Source organism: Macrobrachium rosenbergii, chromosome 2 (genome assembly GCF_040412425.1).
Source record: "Macrobrachium rosenbergii isolate ZJJX-2024 chromosome 2, ASM4041242v1, whole genome shotgun sequence".
Lineage (NCBI taxonomy): Eukaryota > Metazoa > Arthropoda > Malacostraca > Decapoda > Palaemonidae > Macrobrachium > Macrobrachium rosenbergii.
In genome coordinates, this window is record NC_089742.1 from 16,221,333 (window position 1) to 16,233,167 (window position 11,835).

At 33.0% G+C, this 11,835-nt stretch overlaps 1 protein-coding gene across 1 annotated transcript in view; it reads right to left on the reverse strand.

The window, feature by feature from the left end:
* Positions 1–722: 722 nt before the first annotated feature.
* LOC136843845 (uncharacterized) overlaps positions 723–11,835 on the reverse strand; it is a 24,535-nt gene continuing 13,422 nt past the window's right edge. The window contains exons 3-4 of the mRNA XM_067112665.1: positions 5,611–5,740; positions 723–1,783 (exon numbers count right to left, since the gene is read on the reverse strand). Coding sequence (XP_066968766.1) covers positions 1,392–1,783; positions 5,611–5,740 — 522 coding nt within the window. The 3' untranslated portion in view covers positions 723–1,391. The remainder of the gene's footprint in view (positions 1,784–5,610; positions 5,741–11,835) is intronic.

Below are 11,835 nucleotides of genomic sequence, written 5' to 3' on the forward strand. Positions count from 1 at the left end.
TCGCTACATAAAGGGTTTTAAGTACATTTTGTTGGGTTCAACGAATAACTAGTGGCACAATAATAATAATAATAATAAAAAAATGAGATTCAAGTGTTTACATAAATACATACAAAATGGCGTGCATACATGTATATACGTATAAAAAGTAGTCATAACAAGGCTCTTTGCATAGGCAAGTACATAATAGAGCTTAATACCTCAATAACATGAAAACCCTGAAAATGCAATGACTAAAAAGTTTTCTCTCCTAAGTATACCTGACAAAGCGGGCGAACTTTGATCGCTAATGGTTTGTCTTTTAGCAGATTTTGAAGTTCGGTATCCTATGAGGGGAAAAAAATTAAAATAACATTAAAATAACAAATTGCGCAACCACTGGGTCACAAATGTCACGGGGTGCTGAATATACCACTGCTACTATTTTGAGCAACAAAAGACAAGGAAAATATTCAGTAACCTTAATGCTCACTAAACAGAAATATTCTGATAAAATGCTCTCAAAGAATATAAACAAATTAAAACCTGTTACTCTTTGAGCATCTGAATGAAAGTGTGTATGTATATATATATATATATATATATATATATATATATATATATATATATATATATATATATATATATATATATATATACATATATATATATATATATATATATATATATATATATATATATATATATATATATATATATATATATATATATATATATATATATATATATATATATATATATATATATATATATATATATATATACGCAAAGCTGATTGATCTTTATCCTGACACTTTCCCTACTGAAAATATAAACCTATTTAAATAGCTTATGAAAAGCATCAAAATACAGAGGCAACACTTCACAAAAAAAGAAAAAAAAGCTGTTGAGCGTTAGGAATGATATAGGGAATGATTCATTCTCAAAAAAAGGGAAACGCCGAGAGCAAGAATAAGCAGAACTTTGTTCCTAGGACTTAAGGCTCTGTGTGTAAATAAAATTCGGACACATACACCGAAGAAGTTATAAGCAACCCACCACAGATGAAAGAAGCTTTTTAGTCAAGGGACGGCAGTCTTTCTTTGCATAGATTTTGCCTGCAACCTCTTCCTTAAGCTACTGAGAACAATAAAGAAAGTAAAAAAGCTAGAAATTTCTAGATACAATACTGCAAAGTTGAAATAAAATATCTTTAAGAGAGCAGGCTTTTGGAAATTGAAATATATCATGATCTTTTGAAGGAAAAAACGCTAATAAATTAACAATAAAAAAGTTTTTAACATAAAAATCGTATGTGAATGATTGCAAAAATGACAGAATGTAAAAAAAAAAAAGCTTTAAGACAAACTGAAAAACATGTGAAAAAAATCACTCCTATTTAATGTTCTTCATCAGTGTCGCATTTGTTTACAGGCATCTTCGTAGGACGGAGGCTTATCTTCTTGGGCCGAGGACCTCCTGCTGGAAGAGCCGCCAAACGCCTGATGTAGGAACGCCGGAGGGGCTAGGCGACCATCGACAGTCGATGTCGAACTTATAACTTGTGCGCCAGCTGGCAGCTGGTAAGTTGGAGCCACGTGACCGCCCTGCAGTGGCGAAGAGCTGATGATCTGAGCTCCAGGTGGGAGCTGGTAGGTGGTTGTGTTGGAGGCGATCTCTCGGGCCTCCCTCGACAACACTATGGGGGAGGAGTAGGTCACCCTGTCAGGGTGGTCTTGAGGCAGAGAATCGAAGTCTTGCTTGGCTTTGTAGCACAGGCGGAAGCAGGATCCCAGCTGAATGGCTGCAAGAATAAAATGTTGCAGTTAAACAAAATCTGTTAGTTTGCGATAATCTAGAAGTAGGTGTCAGATGGCTGCAGAAATAAAATGCTGCAATTAACCGGAAAATGTTGGCTTGTGATATCTAGAAGCGGATACCTTACTTTCACTATCATGCATTAGCGGTTATGAGTCCATGTTCATACTCGTTATTTTCCTTTGCATCTAAAATGATCACATCATGCTAGTCTTTGATAATTATAATAACTGGAAAAAAGATAAAATATATTTTAACTCGTGCATGAGAAATGTCTGGCCTAATTATGAAATCTGATATACCTATTTGTTTAATACCAGTCCCCATAACTTTGTGGTTCCATCGTCGACTCTCAGAGCGAGAGACCGAAGGCCCGTCTCACAGAGTGGGGAAATGTCTTGAATCCATTTCCTGAGAAATGCACTGTGCCCCTGCTGACCTATATAGGTAAGCAAGCACCTGGTGATTAGTCGACTATAGAGGGAATCAGCCAAGATGGAATGGAACATAAGGCAACTCCGTCCTTAAAGATTTACTAGCAACACACACACATATAATTTTACGTTATCATTCACTGTTTTAAATCATTCTTCTTAAATACTTGCAGACAAATCCCAATATATATATATATATACTATATATATATATATATATATATATATATATATATATATATATATATATATATATATATATATATATATATATATATATATATATATATATATATATATATACTGTATATATATATATATATATATATATATATATATATATATATATATATATATGTATATATATATATATATATATATATATATATATATATATATATATATATATATATATATATATATATATATATATATATATATATATATATATATATATATATATATATATATATATATATATATATATATATATATATATATATATATATATATATATATATATATATATATATATATATATATATATATATATATATATATATATATATATATATATATATATATATATATATATATATATATATATATATATATATATATATATATATATATATATATATATATATATATATATATATATATATATATATATATATATATATATATATATATATATATATATACTGTATATATATATATATATATATATATATATATATATATATATATATATATATATATATATATATATATATATATATATATATATATATATATATATATGACTGTGAAATATTTTCTGTTTAAACAGGATCCCATCAATTATACGGGAAACCACAGAAACATCAAAATGTGGAAAATAAAGGCTATATTTCAGAGACCAAACTGTCTCTCTCCTCAGCCAAATAGTGAATGAGAAAAAGTTACAGAAAAGCAGTATTTATACCAGAAGATCCATAAGTCAGCCGTTAAGTCACACCAGTTGACAATTTCTCTTTAATCTTCTTAATCGCTGGTTGGAGGAAGATTTTATCTATAATATCTGAATCCCAGGCGCCTCTTGAGAGATTCATTGCATATGTTTGTTTAATCAAGGCTGATTCCACCATCTGGCTTTTGAACCGACAATTGCTGCTATAAATTATACGAGACATTCCAGTTTAGTCTGTGGTTATGGTTATTTATGTGGTTAAAAATGGTTGCGCTCTGTTGTCCATACCAACGGAACGTTTATGCTGTATTATTCTTTGGGGGAGTGATTTGCCTGTGAAGCCAATATAAGATTGGTCACAATCGAGGCAAGGGATTTCGTAAACTCCTGTGTCTTTGGGGACTGGCTTTTGTTGGACGTTAATCATGGATTTGGCTTAGGTATTTGGGTAGGTAAAAGCAAAAGGGATAGAGTTTCCAAGTATCTAAATCAACGTCTTAATCCAGTCCAGGTGTGAGATTTTTATTTTATTGCTGGGCGTCTCTCTGGTCTTGTTATGGGGTGGGTGGGTGAGAGGGGGTGCAGTAAAAAACAGTGTTTGCTTTGTAGATCGATTTCTCAATTAAATGGTCAGGGTGCTTTAGAGATGACAGCTGCTTACGGATTAGTTCAATTTCCTTTTCCAGGAGATCCTGGGAGCAAATCCAGAAGACTCTTAAGAATAAATTGCTGGCTACGCCAGTTTTAATAGAGATGTCATGATAGCTATAAAAATGGATGTATGACAGAGCGGAAGTTGGTTTTCTGTATATGGTTAATTTGCATTCTGTCGTGTCTCTAGTTATTAAAACGTTTCCCATTCAACTTTAAATTTGAAGCTAGGAACTAATGCATTTAATTTTGAAAGAAATTCATTGAAATTTCCCCACTTATTATCCCAAAATGTTAAGATATCATCTACATATCTCATCCATAGCATGTCTTTAGGTTTTATTGCGATTATATGTATGTATGCATGTATGTATGTATGTATGTATGTATGTATGTATATATATATATATATATATATATATATATATATATATATATATATATATATATATATAGAGAGAGAGAGAGAGAGAGAGAGAGAGAGAGAGAGAGAGAGAGAGAGATTCTGATTGTTTTGCCTCACTAATGCTATCTTCCCATATGATTCGTCTTTACTATTATGCAAAGTAATACCTAGTCAGATGTTCATTCTTACAATCACTCTTCCCAGCTGACATTATGACCCCTTCCCTTTGTCTTGAGGCTCACGTTACCTATTCAACGACGATCGTTTTCTTTCAAGTAAAACTCTCTGACTTTTTCTATGAAGATTCAATTCACATCCGAAAAGGTATAAACCCTCTTCAATTTTCAAGGTGAAAAGACTTCTTTTTTATTCAGTGAAACAGCATCAATGACTTTGGTGTTACTTTTTCAAAAACTCATGCAATCTTCGTCTTTTCTTACTGCCAAGAGACCCAAAAGATCTGCATTGCATCGATGGCTCTCTCGTCTCTTTTTGTAGTATCTTGGCTAAGGAAAAGAAGTATACGTTGTCTCAATCCAACTGTTCGTTCTTTCTAACTACCCTCCTGTGTTGGCATTTAACCATAAATGCTTATTTTGTTGACATACAGAGAAACAACATATATAACCAGATGAAAAGAACCTGTCTAGACATCGACTTAGCGTAAGAAAAATTGCATTCCATAAGAATTAACATTTTCACTGCACGCCTAGAATGACATTTTCATTATTAGTAGTAGTAAAGTTTTTTACATAATAATCTTGACAGTTGTAGCTAGCTACTCAAGAATCTCTTTTCTCCCTCTCATAAAGAGTTAGGCTTTAGGTAAGCGCTAAATGTGTCGTAATTTATCTATAGAGGAGAACTTGCAATTATCAAATGGATACAAGTACTTTCAAGACTTCAAGTTTCATTACACATTAAAAATAAAACAAATAAGACAGAAATTACAAGTAGTAATTTAAGAAGCACTAAATCTATCCTAATTCCTCTAAAGCGGAAAACTTTATTAACGGATACAAGTACATTCAAGACGTTTAGTTTCATTACAGGTAAAAACTGAAACAAATCAGACAAAAATTACAGGTAGCTGTTCAAGAAGTTCCATTCTCTCCTAATGGACTGGTCTTTAGAAAAGCACTAAACTTATCTTATTTTATCTACTAATATAAAATAGATGCTAGTCTATTTTCGTTACATGTAAAAATAAAAATAAAACAAATCAGCAAAAAATTACTGGTAGCTTTTCAAGAAGTTCCATTTTCTCTCTCCCAGTCGGCGTCTAGTTTCATCAAACTTTCAGTAAAGAAATTAGCTAGAAACAGTGATATTTCTGTACGGGACAGCGTGAAAACACTGCTCACTCTTACCTCCTAGTGTGACACAGATGAAACCATGCAGCGTGTTGACTCCATGGGCGATGCCCCACAAGATCAGGATTCCTCCAAAAAGGCCCAGGGTGATCATACAGTTCATTCCAATCTTCCTCCCGTTGCCGAGCTTTAAATATTAAGATTGTTAGAAAGGTTTGATAGAAAGTCATAGCTATAATGTAATTAGAAACACCACAGTCCTTTTTAAAGAGAAAACAATTTGATGTGTACACGAGTAGCAGCCATGATGTAAGAGCACAACTTTACAGGAAGTCAGTCATTGTTTCATAAAAAAGATGAAATAAAATTGTGACACACATACACATAAATATATATATATATATATATATATATATATATATATATATATATATATATATATATATATATATATATATATATATATACACACACACACACACACATATATATATATATATATATATATATATATATATATATATATATATAATATATATATATATATATATATATATATATATATATATATATATATATATATATATATATATATATATATATATGTGTGTGTGTGTGTGTATGTGTGTGTGTGTGTGTGTGTGTGTGTGTAGTAAAGCATTTCCTCATGCATGAAGTACTTCTTTTGAAAAAAATGACTAAGACCTACAAATTAACAAAACGGTAAATGACTCAAATACCGTTTAACAGGACCTACGGAGAATAATTTCTGCTTCCATCTAATATTGTTGAAGATTGCTTAATATTTTTTTATCGTGCATTTACTTAGTTTTAAATGAATGTGTAACTCTGATTGCTTACTTGCTAAGTGCATTGGGATTTAACCAAAAAATGGAACATATAAAATCCCAGACTCTGCATGAGGAAACATCTAATAATCATTTTATGGTCAAAGTCTACTATAAAAGTAGTTTAGAATGTAGGGTTTTTTAAAATTAGTTTCTCGTAATCAGTTAGAAAATCAAATGAAATAACATAGAAAGGAGTTATGAAAATTACACACACTTTTCTAACAAGAAACAGGTTTTGTATTTGAAGCCATAAGGCCACACATTTCAATAGTTAGAATTACTGAACGGATGAATCTTAACGACAGAATTATTAGAAGGCTTTACACCGAGAGAGAGAGAGAGAGAGAGAGAGAGAGAGAGAGAGAGAGAGAGAGAGAGAGAGAGAGAGAGAGAGAGAGAAAGGAGGTTGGACATGAATACGAGGGACCTTTCTTTTAAACTTGCTAAAATATAGTCAATTGGATCGCTAATGAGTAATATGAACTCGAAATTACAAGGTCCTGTAATTTGCTTGTAAATGGCGAGAGATCAAGTTTGCATCGCATCATCAAAGGATGTATCGAAATAGCTTGACATCGGAACTTTATGATGAGGTCGTACATCTACACCCACCCTTAGTGAATACAGACCTGAGAAGCAGATTATCTTTTCTTATGAGCAGTCTTGTACTAAGTGGGGCATTTGAGGATTATACCAAAGTGCCTTCAAAAAGCTTTCAGTTGTAAAGTCCAAGTCTCTCAAGATTTATTTTATTAAAAATTTGTACTTTTAACGTAAATGGGACTAACTCTCTCTCTCTTTGTTATATATATATATATATATATATATATATATATATATATATATATATATATATATATATATATATATATATATATATATATATATAAAAGAACGCACGCTGAAAGTGAGGCCATAGAATCATTCCATCGATCAGTATTTATTTCTCCCAAACCTTACTCAGTAGTAGGCAGTAGGAATTACTTCCCGAAAATGGGAAGTTCGTCTGCTCGACCCCTGCTGGTTGCATTTCGTGATTTTCATCATTAAAGCTTAATTGGGTTACGTTGCACCTTCCATCATCTTTCATTAGGTGCAATAACTTTACACGAATATAATCTGTCGCATGAGCTTTTATCAGAATTAACTGAACTGTTATCTGATTCCGTGCTTTTGTTTTTTCGTACTTAAGGGTGGTAACATTGGAGAAAATTTTCCTTGGGAACTGCTCGGTAGCGTGCCATTCTTTCTACAAGCTGTACAGAACTTCTGAGCTGCCTAATTCCATTTTTCACAGTTTCGGTTTTTTTTTTAGTCGAGAGTGTGATAATATCAATGTTTCGTCTGGCAGATGCTTGTGTTAGTTGTCGTCTATCGAGTTGTTCCGTGTCTAAACATTCTCATATCAAGTTCCGATTCCCTGGCACAATTTATTTCAATCAGACGGATAGAAATCTCATGGAAATATCAACTTGGTACCATAAATAATACGGAAAAGGTCTAGAGAAGTGGAGGAATACGCAAAGGGAAGTTACAGTCACAACCTAAAACGTAGGAGGGGGGAAAAACATAACAGAAAAGAAGACAAGGGAAAGACGAATTGTTGGCAACTCCAGCAGGCATGCTGGGTATTTTACTAATCCATTTTAGGTTACTGAAGAGTGCTTCACACTGATCGATTTTTACCCGTAGCTGAATATTTTACTCAGCAAAATCTGTGCTGGGGCCTAAGTCGTGATTTCCATACTTCTGAGGTGGAGAAAGGATGCACTGATTACCGTGAAGATATACTGAAATGTTCGTAGGAACGACACCCTAAAACACTCAAGGTATTACTTTTTCAGTATGAAAATAAACAGGTAAAAAAAGCGCCGAAGTTTCTTCGGCCCAATCGACTTTTCTGTACAGCGTTTAATCAAGGCCACCGAAAATGGATTTATCTTTCGGTGGTCTCGGTATAATGCTGAATGAGCCGCAGCCCGTGAAACTTTAACCATGGCCCCGTGGTGACCTGTCTCATATCGTTGCCAAAGGCACGATTATGGCTAACTTTAGCCTTAAATAAAATAAAAACTACTGAGGCTAGATGGCTGCAATTTGGTATGTTTGATGATTGGATGGTGGATGATCAACATACCAATTTTCAGCCCTCTAGCCTCTGTATTTTTATGATCTGAGGGTGGACAGAAAAGGTGCGGACGGACAGACAAAGCCATCTCAATAGTTTTCTTTTACAGAAAACTAATAAGATCTTTCTTTTAGATCACACGTTTTCAGTATCATCAGACTAGAAAAAGGAGAGATCTTTACTGAAGAGTTATTTTGGGGCTCTATTGTTTATTTGAGTATATGATTTTACTACGGACAAGACTGTTATCTTCATGGAACAATTTGGTTTGAAACAAGACAACAAAAAGGCAAGAAAAGCTTTTCTAGAAATATCAAGAAAAGTTTTAAGATTTGAAATAATTAGCAATATACAACATTAAATATCTCAAATTTCTGGGAGTTGAACTACTGTGTTTGTTTGTCGATAATAAAAAATAAAAAAATATTAAAAGTAATTTGTATTTTTCCTAGGATACAAACCTACGCTTTAATTATGAAAGCGTTTTGTATTCCCGTCGGGACAAAAAGTGATTTCAGCAACTGTAAATCTGCAAAGATGTAAAAGTAAGAATTTTTCATAAAACAGTTCTCAGCAATACTATTTATGGGCTGCACACATGACTATTTGGAAGTGATGGGCAGAAAGCACAATGTGCAAAATATGTTCCAGAACACAGAGGCAGCATCCACTGTAGCTTGCAAAAGTAGATAACAAGTCTATTTCAAACAACCTTCATAAGCAATTTGCTTTATTACTTGGAAATAAAAGTTGGATATCTTGATTAAAAGATGCAACGACAGAGAAATTAATATGCTAGAAATTTAAGAGATGAAAATCATCTGGTAAAGCTGAGTGCAAGGAATCCTGTTTCTTAGATTAGTAAGAATATGCAACAGAAAGCAGTCCTATCTTAGTGACCTGATACATATACAAAATTCCACAATCACAGCCTCCTAGGATTTGCATCGGTCTTTGTTCCCACAGCTTTTAATCTACATTATAGATGTGAAGACTATCAATGAAGGTCCCAGATCCAGTTAAGTTCAGACCTACAGCTCTCCGCTACCACCGAATTCATCCAATTTGACATGGAATCACTAGATGTGAAGTCAACCTGAATGACAGATCAACTTCTCTCACTAATGCCTGAGCTAGATGCATACAAGAAACTTTCTAAACTGAATGAATTGTACAATGGTGCATGTTACATTTTTCCAGAGGCAAGGAGGCAAATGCAGTCCAACGTCTTGTTAAGGCTATCAGCATCATGCAAAGAAAGATGGATAATCACAAATCCAAAGTTAACCATGATTTCTATTTGAGGGTATTTTGAAGATTTAATTCCACTGATGATTTTTCAGTTTGGACACTGGGTTATTGAAATCAGTAGCTGACATACAAACATTGTTTCTCTATGATTTCTATACAAAATTCAACGAATGAACAACCACCCATAGGCACTCTGAAGTCTTTACCATTAAAACAGTTTTGTAAATATATTATATCAGATTAGGTCTTTGCAAAGATGTGTGAGAGAACTCATTGACATGTATCCTAAGAATGGAATTAGCACGTCAAATGGCCAGGTATTTGATATTTTGTCACAAATGGGGAATCAGTAATATATCATTATCAGGCCAATAAGGTTGTTTGCTCACTGATCTTCATAGACGAGGCTCTTTACCAGATCTGCTCTGGAAAACATTGGCCTAAATACAACAAAATCTATGGACACCTAAATCTTTTTATCTTTGATAACTTTTACTTTGTCAAAATTTAGGGGCATTATACAATAGGACGAGAGAAAACTTGTGGAATCCACATTTGTCATGCCTTTACTTGTTGTGACCTTGTGTTAGCAGTGCAAAGAAGTGAGTAATGTATGAGGAGTTCTGAACAATACTTGCTGAACTCTGTTAAACTACACCGAAGGGAAGATAAAATCTATAAGCTCTGGAGGAATTTTTGGTCAAGATGAGTGGTTGGTCAGATACCATTTCAAATATAGATGAAGTATAACTTGGCCTGTTTTCTGAAAGCGCACATATGACTCAGCACCACTTACTTGAACAGTACTGAATGGACAAGCAACAAGTTCCTTAACAGGGACACGCCATGTAGCAACAGCCAGAAACAATGAACCTGCTGAGCTAGGAATAAAGCGAACATGGTAAGATAGAAAATCTTCACTGCTCTTGCACACATCATGAAATGTGAGGATTTGACCTAGAGTGGATGCAACAAAACTCCCAAGAAAGTACAGTTAACACAACTGGTAACTTATTGCATTGGTCTTTGGAGTTCTTAGCAAGCCTAGATGGACCAAAGCAGACGGTCCTCATTTAAACATTGCAATGTTCCACTTAGATGCCATGAAAAAAAAATATCTGGTGATTTATGGCATTCAGAGAACTGATTGGGAAATGCGTTTCATGTAGACGATTGTAATATGTTGTCTGAGATGAGGCATCATATTTTCTTTGAAATAGTAGAACCTTGCGTCATTACGATCCTTAAAGCTTTAAAACACACCAGTCCCCAAAAACGCGAATTCCATGGTTGAGATGAGGTCACCTGATAAAATTTCAGGTAGTTCAGACATGTCTTTTGCAGTGACATATGCGGTGCTTTCCCAGCTTGTATCACCATCTCATTGATTATATCATTTATAAGTCTTCATAAGTCGATTAATCAATAATCAATACGTATCCAGATATCCGAAGATTTTATAAAAGAACGAGGACAAAAAAATTCAGGTAAGTATTAGTGTCATGGTAAGAGGTTAGCATTTCAGTAAAACGAACACACATACATACATACATACATACATACATACATACATACATACATACATACATACATATATATGTATATGTACATAAATACATACATATATATATACATATATATATATATATATATATATATATATATATATATATATATATATATATATATATATATATATATATATATATATATATATATATATGTGTGTTGTGTGTGTGTGAGAGAGAGAGAGAGAGAGAGAGAGAGAGAGAGAGAGAGAGAGAGAGAGAGTTTCTTCAGTGAATTATCAGTAAGTGATTTTCTAACAGAAAACTGGGGCAACGATTCTTATTGCTAGAAAAGAATTTATATAACTTAGTCAATGATGGATCTACGAAAACTTAATGGTTATTCAACTATTTCTTTCCTCCTTTTTTTATTGTAAATTGCTAACTTTTTGTGGCAAGTCGAGTTCGTATTGATTATACCTCGTCATATAACGCGGACATTTAAACTCATAAAAGGGGTGACATGGAAAGGGCGAAATTGTTT